Genomic DNA, 20,935 nt, shown 5'->3' with positions numbered 1-20,935 from the left:
CTGTGCCTATTCCTTTGTGGTCATGATTCCCAAACTCAAAGAAGCACAAGAATTAACTTGGAACTACGTCTTCAATATAGATTTCGAGGCCGTCCTCGGGAACTGTGGAGCATACCATCGTTGTTGTAATGAGCAGATAGATAATACTGGCTTGGAGGGCTATGAACAAGTCTGTAGACAGTGTTGTAGTATAACAGGGCTATCCTGCCAGTGGGTACCTTGCTACTTCACTGCCAGACACCAAGGCTGCTTTGGGTATGTGGATCTCTTAACATAACTAACGCCACGATGCCCCATGGAGTCACACTGTAATTGCTGAGGCAACTCAGGAACTTTATTCTGCTGTTTCAGTTGGATCCCTAAGACGAGCAGAGATACAAATACAACATTCCATTTTGATTCTGAAAACGACTTCAGCACGGTGCCACATCGGATGCATCCGTTTTCCAGAAAGCCAGAGAACTGTGCTCTGTGGGAGGAGGGGAAAAGATGAACAAGAGGGACAATCATTTCTTAAATTATCTAAACAGCTCATCCAAATCAAATACATCTTACACATGCGTTGAATAAATTTAATTCTAACAATAAAATCATTTAGTATGAGGTCTCAGTGACGGGAGAGGGAAAAAAATGGGCAAGGATAAGCCATTTATCTCCAAGAGGAGAAAATGAAAGGTTTTATATAACTCTGACAGGCAAGATTAAAAGAGGGAGAAATCATATCCGCCTTTTATTTACTCCCTACAGAATCAAGAGTGCTGCCTCTGTCTGAAGACCGCGAGCAAAATCAGCCTGAAGAGAATACAGCAATGAGATTCTGAGGTTTAAGTTAACCCCTTCCCGTAGTTTCTCCGCTGATGTGTATTAAGCTTATTGCATTTTGTCAATGATATATTTAACGTCTCACTAGGGTTCTTCTCGTGTGTGTTCGTGCGGAGTGTGGAGACTAGACCTCAGTGTTAGGTGTTTACCTCTACCACTATCTAGCCACTTTATTTTCTGAAACAGGGTTTCTCACTGAACCTGGAGCTCACTGATTGGCTGGCTAGGCAGCAAGCTCCAGAAATTTGCTCTCTACCTCCCTGCTTTTCTTCCCAACCCTGGGGTTATAAAGCTTAGGACCCAGGCAGCTTTTTACTAGGTTCTGGGATCCAAACCTTGGGCCCCGGTGCTTGTGCAGCAGGCAGTTTACCAACCAATCCATGCCCGCAGCCCAAGCTCTTCTATCCGTTGAGCAATGAGAACTTAGTAGGATTCTAACTCTTTGTCATTGTGATAAGGTCACTGGTTGAGCACATATCCTATGCCATGCACCACGTTTCTGTTAACTAGGGTTGGGCTGATGGTTCAGTGGGTAAGAGTACTTGCTGCATAAGAGTTCAGAGCCTAGCTCCCATGTAAAAAGCTAGGCATGGCCATACGCGCAAATGCGTGTAACACCAGTTTTAAGAGGGAAACAGGAGGATTGCTGGGCCTTGCTGACCACTAGCCTAGCTCCAGATTGAGTGAGAGATCCTGTCTAAAAGGAATAACAATACAGAAAAGATAAAGTAGGACACATGGCATCTTTCTCTAACCTCCACGTGTACGCACAGGTACATGCGCCTGCACAATACACACAAACACACATCACTCATACACACACACAAAATAAAATACTTCTATCAATTGAACCAGCCTTATGAGGCATAGTGTATTAATCATGTATACTTTGTTGTCTCTCTAGATGTTAAGTTCTCAGACACTGTCCCCCAGTAATTTCTGTTCTCAATTGTTGTCTTCCTAGCCATCAATACTTGGTATTAGTGGATCTGGAAAACTTATAAACCGAGAGCCAACAGTAACTTCAGCCTCTCTTGGCTTTTCATTCCTGGCAATAAAGACTACCAAAGCCCTAAATCTGAAACCTTAGGTTAGCATATAGCTCTCTAAGCCAACGAGTGTCCACATCTGAATCCCACACATCTCTCTCAACATATTTTGTTCTAAACAAACTGTGTCCTAAAGAATGGCTGTATAAGAGTGGCATTTCTAAAGGCAAGAAAAACAATGCTGGTTCTATAGGCTAATTACCATCGTTGTTATCAGCTTCTCTAAAACGTGGAATAATGAAGTGATAAATGATTATATTATTCAGCATCTGACCCTATTGGTTTTCACACTACACTTGGAATTATACAAGATGGCATAATTCACCTCAGTGGTCATCAAAGAAACCCACAACCTCAAGGATTAATGAAAAGAATAGGAAAGCGGAATGTGTGTGTAAGCCAAAAAGCTATAAGTAGCTCTCTGCCTTATCTGATTTCCCGGTCACACATCTTTTTTAAAAACCCAGTAGCCGACTAGACTTAGCTTCTCAAAAGTCACTCATAACTGGCTGGTGATAGCAGGGGCCAAGTGGAGTTCCAACCCAATAGGCCATTGCAGCCTTACCTTTAAAGCATTTGGGGATCTCGATGGTGCCATCTATGCAATGAGCCGCCTCGGTGTAGCTGCACTTCTTCTCTTTGTTTTTGCAGTAGAAGTGAACCGTGTCACCATGCATCATCCCATTCTTAAACTGTTCCTGGATCTTCACCCTCAACCCTTGGTACAGCACGGTGGCTTTCTTAATAGAGAGTTTGCAAGATGCTGAAAGGGAGAATGTCTGTAGTCAGGGCAATGGTCCACTGATTCTCTGCTAAAGAGAATCTAGCTTACTTATGGCTATCGTGAGCTGGCTCCGTGGGTAGAGGCAACTGCCACCAAACATCATGACCTGAGATCAATCCAGAGGACCCATGTGGTGGAAGAAGAAAACTGAACTTCATCAAGCTGTTCTCTGACCTCCACAAAGGTACCATGATGTATGTGAGCCCACATACATATGTGCACGTGCAGAGAAAATAATAAATACATGATACAATAATTTTTTTTTTGAAAAAAAAAAAGGCGTATAAACTTTTGGGTCAGTAGGGGAGCACAACTGAGCTAAAGGGGCCAAGGCAAGAGGCTCCTAAGTAACGAGTGATATGTGATGTCAACGTAATGATAGACGGTCTCTGCAATTTCTGCCCTTCAGTGACAGCATAAGGTCAGAGCAGCAGCAGATCCTTGGGTCCTCTGAAAAAGACCCTGATGCAAGCCAGAACTGATTTGCTCCATTGATGGAGCAGATATACCCATCAGCCAACCACTGAGGGTGAAACCTGCTGACAGCTCACAAATGTCTCCTGACCAAAAGCTTGTTTCAGGGCCAGCAAGAGGCTCAGTGGATAAAGGTACTTGCCACCAAGCTTGATGGTCTGGGTTCAATGTCCTTCCCCACCCAGGACACATGGCAGAAGGAAAGAATCAACTCTAGAGTGTTGTAGTGTGACCTCCACATGTAGGTCATGATGCATGAGCATGCAAACAGATACACACACATACACGCACAATGAAAATGTAAGACATTTTTAATTTCTTTATATATATCTGTGTGTGCATGTAATTATTCCTCAATATATAAATACATAAATAAGCTGTTCAGTCCATATGATGTTACTTGTATGTACAGAATTTCAGTGCTGACCACATGATATTGTATAACCAGTTGGTGGGAGTGGACGGCTCCTCCCTTGGGAAGGCTTACTGCCACTTTCAACACTACCTAGTTCCCAGGGTTCTTGGTCTAGTGTTGAGGCCCTGTGGAATTTCCCACTTTTGAAACTATGGCTGTTATCTTTGTTTGGGTCTGGTTTAAGCTGTTGACCCCGTGTCTCATATGTATATGAGACTTTGTTAGAATGAAAGTCCCCAAGTCCCATTCCAGATCCACTAAATCAGAAACTGAGGATGAAACACAGAAATAGCTATAAAAACTAGCCCTCAAGGGCCTCCGAGATGGCTCAGACAGTAAAATCCCTGCTACATAGCATGAGGACCTGAGTTCATACCCCAACAAGGACCTACATAAGAACTAGGGTGGAAAGGGAGACCTGGAGAAACCAACAGACAAGTAGCTAGAGCTCTCTGGCCGGCTGGTGAGCCTCCGGGTTTAGTGAGCAAGCCTGTTTAAAAATATAAGGTAGGGAGTGATTGAAGAAGACATGTGACACCGACCTCTGGCACACACATACTTGTGTCCACATACACTCATACACACATGTAGATACATACACACAAGTACATTCATGCACGTGAACACACCCACGCCCATGCCAGCAAGAGTCTGATGCACAGCAAAGCCTGAGAGCCAATACCTACCCTACCTTCCCTGCCCTATCATCTCCTGAGAGCCAATACCTACCCTACCTTCCCTGCCCTATCTCCTGAGACACTGGCTTCACAAATCGACTGCACTTGAACACCTCTCCCAGACTCTGCTTCTAAGACATTCCAGCCTACAACACCAGCCATTCATCATTTAGGTTTTGTGCCTGCTTTCCTTTTCTGTTTAAACGATTCAGCGTGGGCAGAGATAGAGTGCTCTGTGGTTGCTCTTTGCATAACCGTTGCATTATGCAAATCATGGCACTGACTGGATTAAGAGCAGATGCCCAACTCAAAAAAACCTGACAGCTCAAGGAAGGGAAGCCAGCTGGTGATGGGCGCTTTACCTACTGTAGAATCAAGGAGTTCTGATAAAGAAAGGGACACAGAGATGGGAGAGGATACTGACACTTTGTATCTCAGGTCCTCATTTGCATATTTCTTTTAATTTTAACAACTCCCCCTGCCCCCAACTAGCTTAAATGTATGATTGACCTTTGCAACAAAGAAAGCCTTGACAAAAAAAAAAAAAGAGCCGGGGTGGGGGTGGGGGAGTCCTGAGTGGGATGCTTGGCCTGCAGAGCCGAGCATGAGCTGCTCTTCTAGAGGACCAGAGTTCTGTTCCCGGTACCCACATCGGGTGGCTCACAACTGATGCTAACTGCAGTTCAAGGAATCCAACACCTCTGATCCCTGCAGACACCTGTACTCATACCTTGCCCACACACAAAGGTAAAAATAGTAAAGTAAATATTTTTAAAAGGGTACTTAATGGGCAGACTTAAGAACAAATGCAAGCAAAAGCCAAGGTCTTCTACCATTTTGCTGAGGCTTGCAGAGAACGGCCTCCTTTCCTGTAGCTGAGCACTAAGCAGCCTTCCTAGGCATGGCAGTTTCCCCACTGCACTTTGAATCCTTAGGACATTTACATGTCAATTCTATGAAAGGAATCTGGGCAACAAGTAGAGATGAAATAGAACAAGAAAATGGCAAACAAGTGTGATCCACTCACTGGGCAAATTCAGTACTTTGTAGGACCTCACCCACATTTCCGTACCTTTACAGGTCGGCAGGGAGGACCAAGTTCCCGTCTTGGTACACTCCACTTCTTCCGGGCCGTCTAGTTTGTAGGTATCATGGCAACCAAATGTGGCTTTATCCTTATATAAAAGCACCGGCTTTGCAGGATAATTCACAAACCCATTGTCTGGCCTCGAAGGGAAGGGACATTTTACTTCTGAAAAATGTAATCAGTAAAAAAACATTAGTAACCCATAGCATTTTCTGAGAGTTGCAACATGGCCACCTTCACCTTTCCCTTACGCCACAGAGCCACTGAGCACTCCTGTGAATGAAATGCAGTTTCTAGGTCCCTGCTGCCTGATGCTTTCCCTGCTGTCTTACACTCATAGAACTCTGAATATTTAGAAAACAAACAGACGTTGAAAATAAATAATGACACCCTGCTAGCTCTTTGGGCTTTGAGTTTTCATCATGAAGTGTCATCTATCACAAACGTCTACAATCTAAAAAGTAGATATGAAAGAAGAGAGAGAAAAGTCCTTTTTTTTTTCCTAGTCAGTAAACCATATTAAAGACACTGGCTATGATTCTTAAATGTAGGGAGATTATAAAGTCATAGCCATCAATCAGACTATAACCCAATTTTTAAAACCCTCATACCTTAATCCAGGGACACTTCACTGGGTGTCCCAGCTGTCACTAAATACAAGTCCATTCATGCCTCTCTGGCTTTGCAAGTGATGTGACCCTGCACAGCATGCCTTTCCTTCAACTTCTACTCGTGATCCAAAGCCTGTGTATCAGGGGTCTTGACTGCTAGAAATACCACCCAGTCAGTTTAGACTATTAATTGCAAGATAATTAATTTCCTGCAGGTCAGAAACCAAATTCGTTCTCCTGATATCCCCAATGTAAAGCACATTGCTTGGCACACGGTAGACACTCGATAGACATAGTGTGGTGGTGCACGCCTATAATCTCTGCCTCAGGTGGAGGCAGAGAGTTAAGAGTTAGAGACCCATCTCAGGCTACATCAAGAGTTTAAGATCAGCCCAGGCTATTGTACAGAACTTTCTTCAGGATTGAAATGTTTTCTTCATTAAAGAAGGAAGGATGCTCATAAGACTCAAGCAGCAAAGGGAATGTACACAGCCCTGCTCCAAGGTTGTGTAAATAGTGGCAACTGCTGGAGAAGATTGTCTTGCTGGTGGAGCAGCCTGCATATTGGGCAGAAAGCAGCAGGGATGCAGCCTTCTTAGTCACCCCCATGCATGCTGAAGTGGGTTTTTTCAGTGATGTAGTTGCCTTTGAATCAGTCACAGAGTATGCATGTAACCCCTTGCCTATGCTCCTATAACAACTCCAATAAACTTTCTAATCCCTTAGGCTAGACTCAGGTGGTACCATTTCTTTGGTCTTCTGTCAGGGCCTGATTATTCCTCCCTAGGAAAACTCACACAATGGATACATGAGACCCTTTCTCAACAAAACAAAGAAGAAGCCAGACAGCCAGGCAGCCAGGTAGCCAGGCAGCAGAAGCAGAGGCAGGCAGATGTCTGTGAGTTCAAAACCATCCTGATCTACAGAGAAACTTCTAGGACAACTAAGGCTACACAGAGAAACCCTCTCTCAAAAGACCTGCCCCCTGCACCCCCATCCCAGAAGAAAGAAAGCAAAAATCAACATAATTTTTTAGTTTGTTGAGGGAAAGAGTTAGGAATGCTCCTGGCAGTTGGCATTTTCGACACATTCAAAGATGTGTTTCTATACTACTCTAGTTATTTTGTCTTATATTTTGTCTTAGCCACTTACCCTGGCATTTTGGCAATTGAGTCCAGTTTCCAAGCTCTGTACACATAATTGTGTCATTTCCGGTCATGGCAAAGTAGGGCAAGCATTTAAAGACCACTGTGTCCTGATAAAGAGAGTTGTTCCCAGCTGTAGGCCTATAATCCTTAAAGAGTGCAAACTTCGGAATTGGTGGTGGCGGGCAGGTGATGCCTGCAAAGAGAGATCACTGTCATCTCTATGAAAATAACCGGGATTTTGAAATACACTCTTTAGAGGCAGGTGGATATGTGTGTGAGTTCAATGCCAACCTGACATTGTCTCTAATAGATAGATAGATAGATAGATAGATAGATAGATAGATAGATAGATAGATAGATAGATAGATAGGCTCTGTAGGTTGGCAGGATATCTCTGTATATAAAAATACTTTGCTGCCACACTCAATGACCAGAGTTCAATCCACAGGACACACATAGCAAAAAGAGAGAACAGCCTCTCATAGATGATCCTTGGACCTCTACATATATGCCAAGTAAATATTTTTTTAAAGAATTGTTTATTTTATGTATGTGAGTATACTGTATCCATCTTGAAACATGCCAGAAAAAGGCATCTGATCCTATTACAGATGGTTGTGAGCCATCATGTAGTTGCTGGGAATTGAACTCAGGACTTCTGGAAGAACAATCAATGCTCATAACCTCTGAGCCATCTCTCCAGCCCCCAAGTAAATAATTTAAAAATTAAAATAAACTCATTTCAGAATGGAAGAGAATGTGAGAATGAACTTGAAGAAATAAAAATTTTGATCACAAGTTTTGTAAAAACAAGCCATTGTTTTTTGTTTTTTGTTTTTTTTTCATTTTTTTATTAGATATTTTCTTTATTTACATGTAAATTTCTCCCTTCCCAGTTTCCCCTCTAAAAAACAAAGAAACAAACAAAAACAACAAAAACAAACCCCAGCTGCCTCCACACTCTCCATGCCTGCCACCCCACCCTTTCCTGCTTATTGGCCCTGGCATTCCCCCACACTGGGGCACAGAACCTTCACAGGAAAACAAGCCATTGTTGATGATAAGTAAGAAAAAGTCAAATCAAATTGCCAACCAGTCAGAAACCATGCTAACCAAGAAGAATAAGGAGCGGGAGAAGAAGGGAAGGAGGAGGGGACTGTAGAAATATATTTGTCTTGTCATAGTTAATTTGGGTTCTACACATCTTTGACATAAAGACTACTTTGAGAGATGTTTCTAGAAATCAGAATGTATAGAAGACACTGTTGGGAGACTACCCTGAAATACTTGGTACCATATTGTTTGTGACTCTGAGTTCTGCCCCTAGTACAGCTTGTTCCTCCAAACACCTCCTGCTTTGGGAATGTAGTCATGGGAGCTTAAACACAGAGACATGCAGGGACCCAGAGACAGGGCAGTGGCTTCTCAGCACTCCTTGGCAATAAACAGAGTTTCCAAAAATTCAGGGAATGTTATATGAACATAAAGACACAGCTGATGAAAATATGATTTAACATGATCTATCCTCAGTGGTTGTTTCTCAGAGAGTGGTTATTGACCAGCCTGGCCGCTTGAGAAAAGCTCAGACCACATCCAAGTGCTTGAGTCAGCATCTACATGTTAACATCTATGAGATGTCAACCCTGGTGACTGCTGTACTCTTCCAAGCACAAGACTTGCTCATTCAGATTAGCTTGAATTTAAAGTAGATTTTCTGCTCCTAACTAAGAAAAAGCTAATTTACATAATTGGTATAAAGATGCTTAAAAGGGGAGACTACATGAATCATGGTGAGCCTTGATGTGGACAAAGAACTCAATTTATCTTTAAATATTTTGGGGGTTTGGTTTTAATTTGGTTAGGATTTATTTGGAATTCCTTTAGTTTTCTACTTATTTTGCTAGGATGAGTGTCCCTGAAAGGTTAAAGGACCACATCCATGACTGGTCTGGGCCTCTTAGTCAAAGATTAGAGTTATATAAATCTCAAGCTAGAATACCTGAAAAGAATTATCTCTATAGAAATGGGTCCAGACTTTCCACTGGCTGCTTAATCGAGCATATCTTAAGTCATGAAGGTCTTGCTCTTGTGATACAAGGTGCTTGGTGGCTTACTAAGAAGGACTGTCCTTATCTCTGTCATTGGATTCATTCACTTGGACAGGGATATCCTCTCCTTTAGGCTTACAGCAAGACCTTTGAAGGTCAAATATCAGATATTCTGCATATCAGCTACTTATATTAAGATTCATAACAGCAGCAAAATTACACTTCTGAAGTAGTCATGAAATAAGTTTATGGTCGGGGGTCACCACAACACAAGGAACTATATTAAAGGGTTGCAGCATTAGGAAGGCTGAGAACTACTGCCTTGTAAGCTCAAAATTCAGTATGCAGAACCTCAGTCCACATTTGGTAAAGATGGGAACAGGTCATCTCATTCTTAAAGAACAGGTCAGGTCATTCTTAATGAATGAAGAACGCACCAACAGAAAGAAACTCTGAAGCCGCTGCTGGCAGAAGTCCTGCTTGTCAGGACTGGTGGTGTAGATAAGAAGGTAGAGAGATAATGTGACTGGCATGTAAAAGACTCTGGCTTGGCTCCCCAGCATGACAAAAAGAAAAAGAAAGGGAAGGGAAGAGAAGGGAAGGGAAGGGAACGGAAGGGAAGGGAAGGGAAGGGAAGGGAAGGGAAGGGAAGGGAAGGGAAGGGAAGGGAAGGGAAAGAAAACCAAGTCCTTCTAACCAAACTATGGCTGGACCCAAGCCAGACCTTGCCTTTGCCAAAACAGTGAGGCAGCTTTGTAGTTTACAAACACAGCAGGTACTGGTCTACTAGGTAACAGACACATATGAGTTTATAAGTAAAATGCTTCCAACCTGCCTTTCGAGGGTGGGTTGCTGCCTTGTCTAGAATACACAGATAACAAGGTGAGCATCACCACGAGAGGCCAACCATCTAGCTCACTGAATCAGGACTGTGGGGTCTCTGGGAACAAAGAGTTTCTGGACTATGGAGCTGGCAGTATTAAGACCAGGAAACTTCTGGACAGACCAACTTGTTCCTTAACTCTCAGGTGGGACCCCCAGACTCACGAGCACAAACAGGAATGTCTGGACTCCATTTTCCTTCCTCCGTGCACTTAGATGAGCTGGTCCCATTCAGATAAAACCTGGAAAAGGAAAAGGAAATGTATTAACCAACAAAGTGACCTCACTGACATTATAAATGTGGTAAGGGACTGAACTTACATGTAGAAGACATGGATTCTACCACTGAGACCACACACACACACACACACACACACACACACACACACACACACACACACTCTCTCTCTTCACCCTCTTCATTTGTTTTGAATAAGGGACTTACTGTGTTGCCAAATAAGAAAACCCAAGGGATTCTCCTGCCTTAGGAAAGGAAAAGAGAGGAGAGGAGAGGAGAGGAGAGGAGAGGAGAGGAGAAGAGAGGAGAGGAGAGGAGAGGAGAGGAGAGGAGAGGAGAGGAGAGGAAAGGAAAGGAAAGGAATCGAACCACTGGAGGTTTCTGGGCTTGGTAATGTAGAGGCCCACACCCCTAAATTCCTTATTTCCAGTCAACTGGCCAAGTCATCAGCTCCCTAGATAAGGCTGAGAACCGGCTCTTTTACAGGATGTCAGAGTGCAGCAAGCTGTGATGTTCATTCGCTCTACTGGCAAGAATATGTGTGAACAATGCATGCCATCACTGCCAATGAAGGTTCAGTACTTTCACTGAAGGCTCACCCTCCCATCCCCTACCCCTGCCCAGGGGTCTTTGGGATCAGCCCCACCAGCAGCTTGGCATTTCTGTGGAGAGACCCATGCTTCTCCTTCACAAATGGGTTTCCAGATCTTCACTCCCAAACAAGGATCTTCAAAGAAACTGTCACCTCCGATAGCAGCACGCTCTCCAGGGGGTCACGTTGGTGACACTTCTTATAAACCAGATGAACCACATGACAAGTGACTTGTGAGGCTGTGACACTGCATGAGCACTCACAGAACCAGGTTCAGGCTGGAGAGACTCCCTGGTTAAGGGCACACTGCTCTTGCAGAGGACCAGAGTTTGAATTCTAGCACCTACGTTGGACAGCTCACCTGTAACTCCAGACCTCTTCAGATAACACTGGTATCTAAAGCCAGTGACCTCTGTGGGGACCCACACTGATGTATACATAACCACACACAGACACCCACGCAGACACATAATTAAAACTGATAAAATAGGTCTGTGGTGGTTTGAGTAAGAATGACCCCAATGGGCTCATACATTTGAATGCTAGGTCACCAGGGAGTGGCTCTGTTTGAAAGGATTGGGAAGTGTGGCCTTGTTGGAGGAAGTATGTCATGGTGGATGGACTTTGAGGTTTCAAGAACACAAGCCAGGCCCAGTGGTTTTTCTCTTCCTGCTGCCTTTGGATCCAGATGTGGAACTCTTAGCACCATGTCTATTATGTGTTACCTTGCTGATAATATATCAAAGCTCTGAAACTGTAAGCACGCACCCCATGCTTTCTTTGGTAAGAGTTGCCATAGTCATAGTGTCTCTTCACAACAATAGAACGGCAACTAAGACAAAAATCTCTAAAAAGGAAGGAGGTTCTATATCACCATATTCCAGTCTTCTCCACAGACTCCCTTTCAAAAGACTACCCACCACACTGGTCGGTCAGTCTTAGAACTAAAACCCAAGCCACATTCCTACTATATTTTAGTCGTATGCTAAGAGCAGGCCCAGAGATGAGAAAGATGTGTGATCCAGGCTCACTCCTTTGATTGTGTCTCCTCCTACACGTGATTATCGAGAGGCACAGAAGCTGGAGTGCTGGTCTCCTATAGGCACGTGATGCTATGTCTTCCATGTCTTGCACCACTCTCAACATCATCATAGTGTTTGGTAAAAGCAGGATTTAAATGTATTTTGTATCCAGCAAGCCCAACCCACAGACTAGAAAGAAAATACAGAATACCCGTATGTGCTCTGTCTGCCAGCTGCTTCATCTCACTATAGTCCTTACCCAGGGTTACAAGAGAAACTGATGTTGTTGGGATATTCAAAAGTTGTGTAGCGTACAATTCCATTTTCTAAGATTCCAGCGAAAGGACACACTCTGGCTGCAATTTAAAGAGAAATGCTGTTAAGTCTCGGCTGAAGTATAGACTTGTAAACTTTCCATCTCTTAATCCAGTAACTACTAATAAGTGTTTTAAGAAAGGGATAGAAATGGAGAAATGATCTGTGTATTGAGATAGTCTTTACAACAGGATTTGGACAGTTTAAATGGTCATTGTCATGGGACTATCTTAATTAGGCAAACTAAACCACCAACTAAACTGTTATGTAGCGAAGATGACACGGATTATAAAGGTCATAGAAACAGTCAATTTTTATAATATGCTGATAAAAATAGAAAAACACAGCATTATATGTACTTTTTGCAATGACACAAAAAGCATATGGAAAACAAGTTGAAAATGACATTATTAGTGATTAGCGATATTGCCAATTTAAAGTGATTTTTCCATTAAAAATCATGCTTAAGACATAGGAGTGTAGTTCAGTGGTGGAACACATGTTTAGCCTAGATTTAATCCCTAGTGCCCCCCAAAAACTCACTTAGATTTAAAAAAATAAGGAACAGACTGGAATCACTTGCAAGAGCATACATAAATCTGATAAAGGTCGTACCTATATAATCAGATAGCACCATCTAGCTATTTTTACTACTCTATAAAATTGCGAAAATAATCTGGTTGATTGCTTAATATTTGACTATAAAGATTAAGCTGAGATCTGGGTGTAGTGGTTCATATCTGTGATCCCAGCACTCAGAGGCAGGAAGTTCAGCTTTGTCCTCAGCTACATACCTAGCAAGTTTCCAGATGGACTAGAGCACATGGCACCATTGTTTTTTTAAAAAGGCTAATGTGATCATAAACCATGTTCCAAGGAAGAAATGAAGACAACTATTTACCATAAAATAATGTGCTATAGAATATACATTATCAAATTGTAACATGTCTATATTTCATTGTAAACATACACATAATTTAGATAAATTCATAGTCAGTTCAGTAAATATTAAGTCTGCTTCTGTTTTGAGGCAAAGTCCAAAGATACGATCATTCCCCATCTGTTTACCCATGAGTCTCTTTGGCAACACTTCTCCACTTGTCTTTTTACTTGTGTTATGCTTTGTTCTCCATCAATCGATTCTGTTCTCTCTCTCTTTCCCTCCCCTCCCCCTCTCTTAAACTTTCCTTAGCTGTCTGCTTCTCTAAATGTGACTTTTTGTGTGATATCTCGCACTCAGTCCTGTGCATCCTGAGCAGAATGAAGTATGTTTTCCCTCGAAATATTCAGAACTCACATGAGAGAAGAGAACTGGAGAGAAGTTTCAGACTTACGGACACATCTCAGGGTGTTGATGGGCCACATCCCTGTGAGAGGACAGGTAAACCGTCTCATCCCTCCCCTGGACACATAGCCTGGCTTGCAGGAGTAGACAATCTGCTCCCCTGGGTCATAGGATGTTTTTAAGGGGACAACCGTAGCAAATGGTAGGTCATCCGGCTTTGGGCAGGCTGAACACAACAGAACACAAAACAGATGGTTAAGAAGACAATTCACAGTTTTAAGGTTACCTAGCATGTAAGGGAAAGATGTTTACAAACTGTAGGTCTACTCAATTCTGTACCAAATACTTCCTAGGCAGGATCTCATCTGACCTTAATGAGCATTTGAAGGAGGCCCAGCTGTCATCTACCATTACAGGTCAGTGTGCTGGAGTTAAATTTGGCTGAATAGCCTAGCAATGTGTTTCAAGAATGGCAATACTGGAGACTAAAGTGTCCATGCCATCTCTGCAGCTTCCACTCTGACTTGAAAGCCATCATTATTGATCCCCGACACAAACTCGTTGGTCAGAGATCTCTTTTTTTTCTCAAAGGCAAGAAGTACTCACTCCGTCCTGCTGTAGCAGCATGGCAGAGGAAGGTAGAGAACAAGATGAGCACCGGGGAGATCATTGTGGATGGGTCCCACCAGCTCCACCAAAGCGATGTCTTCTGCTGAAGAGAGAGAGGCACACAAATACAGAGGTGCTTAAACATTAAACCACGTTTGGGAGGTCCTTTCATCTCTGTAAACAGAAGCTAAAGTGCGGTGCTTTGCAAAGGACAGAGAGAACTCTGTTCTTCAATCATTTACTCCACTTCTCTGGGTCTATTGTGAAATCTTTGGTGGGTGCTTCTTCGGAATAGCACACTTTTTTCTTGGTAGTGCAAGTGGGTCATAATTGCCTCTGAAAGAATCCTGATGATTACTGGCTCTGTCTGGACCTCTTGGTCTCTCTCTTTCTCTCGCTCTTTCTCCCTTCCCTAAGATTGCTCTGATTTTTGGTATGTTATAGATGGAATGCCAAAAGTAGGAAGCTCCTGTTTCACTTGATGTCCTTGACATGTGGAGTCATGTCAATCTTCTGTTCTCACTTTCCACATCTCTAAAATAGTACTCCCTGGGCCACAGGGAGCAGCTCCACTATTAAGAGCACTCACTGTGTTTGCAGAGGACCCAGGTACTCATGTCGGGTGGCTCACTAGCATCAGGAGGCTCACAAACACATGTCACTCCAGTTCTAGGGGATCATACATCCTCTTGTGGTCCTCAAAGATACATGTACGTAGTATACACAAACCCATACGGGCATGTACATACTCACACATACACAAAAATTAAAACATGTAAAATGGTGTCCCAGTCTGTATACAGAGAAATCTAAAGAATATTCTCAACAGTTACCCTCCACTTTAATGGACCCGAAACTGAACTCAACATCTGTCACAAAACATCTGCTTTTTTCCCCGAATTGACCTTCTAGCTGCTCTTCATAACAAGATCTTAGTAGCTCAAATTGTGACCTTGGAGCTATTCTTGACCCCTCCATCTTCTCTCTCATCAAAGCAGCATTCATTCATTCATGCCAAAGCATTCATTCGTTCATACTGCATCATATATCTATCTTGGCAGGTTTCTTTTTTAGGCTCTGTAAGTAGATATCAGATCACATTAGAACTCGGTTAAGTAGGAGAAGAGAAACAGACTACTGATGCTGATGATACTTGGGAGGGCTTTGAACAGTTCTGCATCCATAGCTCTCTAACACACCATTCACACGGGTACACTTGGATGAACAATAGCTGGGTGGTACACAGCAGAACCATGACCCACAGTCTCTGCAGCAACCAGTCTTTTAAGAGGCCAGACAATGAGTTTGAGGCCAGCCTGGTCTACAGAGTGAATTCCAGGACAGCCAGGGCTATACAGAGAAACCCTGTCTCGAAAAACTATATATATATATATATATATATATATATATATATATATATATATATATTCTAAATCTTAAAAACAAATTTAAAAATGCATAGGGAGTTTTGTCTAACACAAGGATGGATGCCAACTAGCAATATAGTACAAATATTGGAATGTGAAAAATATCATTTTGAAATCATAAAAATATTTAATTATGCCAAGAAATATCCATAGGTGGTGAAACTAAGGGATGCAAATGGAATGAGAAGTGAAGCATCCTCATGCTTCTAAAAGTGTTTCTCAAAAAAATCATTATTGCAAAAGGGTGAAAGAGAAATTCATTTTGGGACACCACCTCAAACAAGTAATCAATGTTAGAGTGACCATTGGTGGGCACTAATTGGTAAGATGTGCTCCCCATTTTGTTTTGGATGCAATGAGAAAACAGTATCTGCTCTGCAGTATTCCTGCTAAGCCAGAAAAATCTGGGTTGCATCACAAGAAAACCTTGTGCACAGCCGTGTTTAGAGTACATTGTGCACATAAGAAAGCCCTGTGCACAGGCGTGTTTCGGGAACACTGTGCACGATGAGTGTCCTATAAATCCTTCAATAGGTGAGGACTAGGAAGGGCAGAGAAAAAGACGGGAGATAAGGGCAGTATAAGGTAGGTATACAGTGTGACTCTTCTGCTATAAAAACCTTTAGGGGTTATTTGAAGTATTTGAATGGGAATCCCTGGGCTTGGGGTATGTGGAAGCCTCTTGTCCTATCCAGGCAACTTTTCTATATGGTTGAAATGAAAGTTATTTTAAAGTACTTAAGAGATAATTTTAAAGGTTTAACTTTATTATTTTATTTTAACGACTTCAAAAAGAACAAAGTAGTTATGGCCCTCTTGTGGTTTGCTTGAACATCGATGGATGATTCTGGAGAAGGTTCAGTCATGGTCTTTAGTCATGCATCCAACAGTGAGCCCCTCAGGCTCCAGTGGATAGTCCCAAAGCCAGGGTCACATGCATGACCTTGGTGAAAAATCAATGGGTCAGGAAGAAAACAAAAGACATGAACATGGGGGACTTTTAGGGAGGAGGGAGGCAGGCAATAAGAGGGAGTGTGAACTAAGAGTAATCAGAATGCATTGTATACATTGATGAGATTGTCAAAGATGACATTTAATCAATTAAAAACATTCTTCAGTGAATTCTGTTGGAGATTCTAGGTTGGCTGGCTGGTTGATTGGTTGGTTGGTTGGTTGGCTGGCTGGCTGGCTGGCTGGCTGGTTGGTTGTTTGGTTAGTTTGGTTGGTTGGTTAGTTTGGTTGGTTGGTTGGTTGGTTGGTTGGTTGGTTTGTTGGTTGGTTGGTTGGTTTGGTTTGGTTGGTTGGTTGGTTGGTTAGTTTGGCTGGCTGGTTGGTTGGTTGGTTAGTTTGGCTGGCCGGCTGGCTGGCAGGCTGGTTGGTTGGTTGGTTGCTTGCTTGCTTGTTTGGCTGTCTGGCTGTCTGTCTGGCTGGTTGGTTGATTGGTTGGTTGGTTGGTTGGTTTGGTTAGTTGGTTGGTTGGTTGGTTGGTTGATTGGTTGGTTGATTGGTTGGTTGATTGGTTAGTTGGTTGGTTAGTTGGTTGTTGTAGTTGAGTGCTGGGATAGAAACTCAGGGCTTTGTGCATGCTAAGCACCCATCTGCCACTGAGCTACGTGTGAAGATTTTGTTCAATTTGTTTTCTTTTAGGTTTCTTTATTTTATTCTATGCCTATGAATGTCTTGCCTACTTGTGTGTATGTGCGTCACATGCATGTCTGGTGCTTGAGGCATCAGATCTCCTTGAACTGGAGTTATGGATGGTTGTGAACCACCATGTTGGTGCTAGGAACTGAACCTGTTACTTCTGCAAGAGCACTAAGTGTTCCCAACCAGTGAGCCATTTCTCTTGTGCCTCAAGATACTATGGTGATATGAGGCCTCAAATTTTATTTGTATTATCCCTAAAAACAATGTAATAAGCAGAATTTCCTCAATTGTGTTTGTCCTGTTTCCCCATTTTCTCAACAGATTCATGGTTCCTGTTGCCAGCTACTGAACTTAGGAAAGTGATGTTGGTGTGGGAATATTGGAGTGTATTCCAGAGTAGTGGAGCCTTTCTCGGGGAGCTAACAACATCCCAGAACTCAAGCCACCAAAACCTTCCCACGATGGTGGCTTTGAGGTTCTTTGAAATTCATGGACAACAAAGGATAAGTTTTAGAGAGACATTCATTGCAGATTCATAGGTGGATACTTAAGAAGAAATGAAGGACTAGGAAGAGAGAACGGAGAAGTTCTATAGCAGGAGGGGTCCTGGAACATAGGATACCAGTGAGCCTTGCTGCCTTGTCATTAGTAAGGCTTTACTGGCTAGAGGAAGGGAGACGGGGATGAGCTGGTTGGTCCAGTCCCCATGCCATGAATCTTCTAGTCCCACTCATGGGAAAGAGGCCCTCATTAGGAGAAAAGAGATACAAAAAAGCTAGACCCAACTTCTGGGGTCTCTCCTATATCCGGCTCTAGTGGAACCAGAGACATTTGGACTTAAAACATTTCTGGCATCCCTGGCCTCCATCTCCTGAAAATCCCAAGGACATTCCCAGCTTTTTGGATAAGAAAAAAAAAAAAACTGGTCACTTTTCTTCAGGATTCTAAACCACCTAGCCAGTTCCTACCTCCCATTCTCATCAATGAGAAATAGCAGTAAAAGGAAAATGAAGAAACAATTAGATCAATCTTACACTGGCAGGGTGTCATGTGTGCTCATGGTTATTTTTATTTCCTGGCTGGTTAAAAAAAAAAAAAAGTCCTCTCTTTCTACAATTAAATACTGAGATTGACTGGGTAATGAATAAATAATGATGATTCTTAGTCCTGAGCGCTTTACAGCTTGAATATCACTGAGGACTACAAACTGTTCCCAGATCTCTTCCAAAAATACTAGTGGGACTGATGAAAAGCCTTTGAGGGGAGAGGCATGGGGTGGTGCCATTAGATGGTTTCTATTACCCAGTTTGGGATGTGGGATGTGTTGTTCTGTGCAATTTCAGAAGAGAAACTGACTTGCCAAGTTTACCTTTGGCCTCCACATATACACCATGGCACAGGCATGGCCCCACCCCATCTCTCTCTCTCTCTCTCTCTCTCTCTCTCTCTCACCCCCACAAAACTATTTATCTATTGATTGTCTTCCTCTTCATATACTTTAGCTTATGTTCCAAACATTAGCCCAGGCTAGCTGAGCAGTTGCTGATAATAGACGTTAAATGACATTTTAAAGACATGTTGGGGTTTAACATTGAAGTTTAATTTGGCAAGGCAAATGGAAAAACCATTCAGGAAAAAAAAAACTCGAGTTATTTTGGCAAATAGGGAGTTTGTTTTGAATTGTTGAGATTTACACTCCATAGTAGACATTAGCAACCCCTGGGATTAATTTTTGTGTTGTTGTTTTATTTGAGACAAGGTCTCATTATATAGCCTGAGCTGTCCTAGAATTCATTATGTAGATCAGGCTGGCCTCAAACTCATAGAGGTTCAACTGTCTCTGCCTCCTGGATGCTGGAATTAAAGGTACGAACCACAGACCTGGAAATTTTTAATTTTATTTATTATTCGTGTGTGTGTGTGTGAGAGAGAGGGGGGGGAAGGGAGAGAGAGAGAGATGAGGGGAGGGACATTCATGTGTCATGGTGTATATGTGGAAGCCAAAGGCAGACTTGGTGAGTCAGTTTCTCTTTCTCTCTTTACAGAGGCTCTGGGGATCAAACTTGGGTCATCTGTCTTGTTCAGCAAATGGCTCACTTGCTGAGCCCTTGGACTTAATGTTTATCTTTCATGTTACATTTTACCAATCATAAGTAGGCATACATAGGCATACAGATACGCTTCTGCTGAAGAACACATAGCAGCATTGTTTTTACAAGAAACACAGGAAACCTTGTGTTTGGAACTCTGAATGACTTTCTATTCTTTCCTGTCCCCATCTGTACATCAAGCTATAAAGCCGTGGACTCAAGAGTCCAAAGTCTCATTGGACCAATTGCTTAACATGTTCAAAAGCTTTATTTACTTCATAAGCAGAGACTTTGACCCTATCATTACATAGTTAGCAAAAGTTTAGACTTTAACACAAAACTATCCTCAATAGTTGTCTTTTCTGGGTTGGAATCTCATTAACATCCAACAACAAGGTGAAAAACACAAGTGCCTTTGCTCCCAGGATAATAAAGCTAGTAGTGGCTATGCAGACAATTTGCAGAGGGGTAAGGGAACATGTTCTAGGGCCTCATGGGAATAAATACAGGGGTCTAGAGAATCCAGTCAGAGGCTTAGAAGATAACTCAGTCAGTAAAGCATGTGCTTTGTAAGAAAAAGGACCTGAGTTCAGTACACAGAGACTATGTAAAAAGCCCCATGTGATGGTGCTTGTAGTCATAGCAATGCTGACTTGGAGACAAGAGAATCTCTGGGTCCTCCTCCCATCAGTACAGTCGGGGTCAGTAAAAGACCTTCTTTCAAAAAACAAGGAGTACAAGAAACAGTGTGGCCTCTAAACACATGTGCATATAAGGCACCTGCACACAAATGAACACACACATGTGACAGAAACAGCTTCATGTGTTGACTGAGAACCTCTATTCATAAATAAATTGTCCTGGAAAATATACCTGTGTTAAACCATCTCTATGTATCTAGATCAACCATTCTTAACCTTCATTGTACATTAGTCTCTCAATTCTTTTAAAAAAACATCAAGACCTGGGGTCTTAGTCTAGGACAGTTGAGATAGCTTCTGATAATAGAGTCCTTTTTTCAAAAAAGATCCCATTTTCTGTGAGGATCAAGACCCACAGTCCCAGCATGCCAGTGTTTACCTATGTCCTGCACAAGCCCTTGCATTCATCGTTGACATCTCTCTATTGCCAAAGAGAGGCTCCCTTCTACTCCTTCTTGTGATGGAATTCAGTTCCTGATCCCCTGTGAATTCCTTCCTGAATTTTACTTACCTAAACTGCTACTGAGCAGCTTTGTGTTTGATACTTTACTGGACTTCTTGAAATAATAATAATAATAATAATAATAATAATAATAATAATAGTAATAATAATAATAATAATAAAAAAAGACAGCATGATTATAAGAAATATGTAGTTTAGTAAGTCTGAGATACGAGGCTATAAATAAAGTAACAAAGGCAAGGCACTTGTGTTTCCTCGAATGTAAGAATATAATGATAAAAATGGAAATACCACTGGCATGCCAAAAACAAATGAGCACAAAACAGCATGGGGCACCCTGACAACTGCGAACGGCTGAATGTCACCAGTGCAGAACAGTCCAGGTAACGAACAGGAGAGAATGTGGCTAGAGGGGAGCGGGAACTAGATCAAAGGCTCTTGGTAATGAGTTTAAACTCACCTTAAAGTCGGTAAGTGGTGGGTGTTAGCATCAAGAACCTGCCTGCAGCAGATATGTGGGCGGGTCCACAGACCTGTCGCCAGGACAAC

At 42.4% G+C, this 20,935-nt stretch overlaps 1 protein-coding gene across 6 annotated transcripts in view; it reads right to left on the bottom strand.

The window, feature by feature from the left end:
• Positions 1 to 312: 312 nt before the first annotated feature.
• The window catches only part of Apoh (apolipoprotein H), a 32,013-nt gene continuing 11,390 nt past the window's right edge, over positions 313 to 20,935 (bottom strand). For 3 of the 6 annotated variants that reach the window (XM_031353927.1, XM_031353925.1, XM_031353929.1), the window contains exons 2-9: positions 14,056 to 14,161; positions 13,499 to 13,675; positions 12,109 to 12,205; positions 10,163 to 10,239; positions 7,072 to 7,260; positions 5,294 to 5,473; positions 2,437 to 2,634; positions 313 to 469 (exon numbers count right to left, since the gene is read on the bottom strand). In XM_031353927.1, coding sequence (XP_031209787.1) covers positions 414 to 469; positions 2,437 to 2,634; positions 5,294 to 5,473; positions 7,072 to 7,260; positions 10,163 to 10,239; positions 12,109 to 12,205; positions 13,499 to 13,675; positions 14,056 to 14,119 — 1,038 coding nt within the window. In that variant the 5' untranslated portion in view covers positions 14,120 to 14,161 and the 3' untranslated portion in view covers positions 313 to 413. The remainder of the gene's footprint in view (positions 470 to 2,436; positions 2,635 to 5,293; positions 5,474 to 7,071; positions 7,261 to 10,162; positions 10,240 to 12,108; positions 12,206 to 13,498; positions 13,676 to 14,055; positions 14,162 to 20,935) is intronic. The other 3 variants (XM_031353926.1, XM_031353928.1, XM_031353930.1) reach the window with 1 other exon arrangement.

The sequence above is a fragment of the Mastomys coucha genome, unplaced genomic scaffold, assembly GCF_008632895.1.
Source record: "Mastomys coucha isolate ucsf_1 unplaced genomic scaffold, UCSF_Mcou_1 pScaffold5, whole genome shotgun sequence".
NCBI classification, from domain to species: Eukaryota; Metazoa; Chordata; class Mammalia; order Rodentia; family Muridae; genus Mastomys; species Mastomys coucha.
Note: the sequence above shows the minus strand (reverse complement) of the source record. Positions and strands in the feature narration are given on the sequence as shown.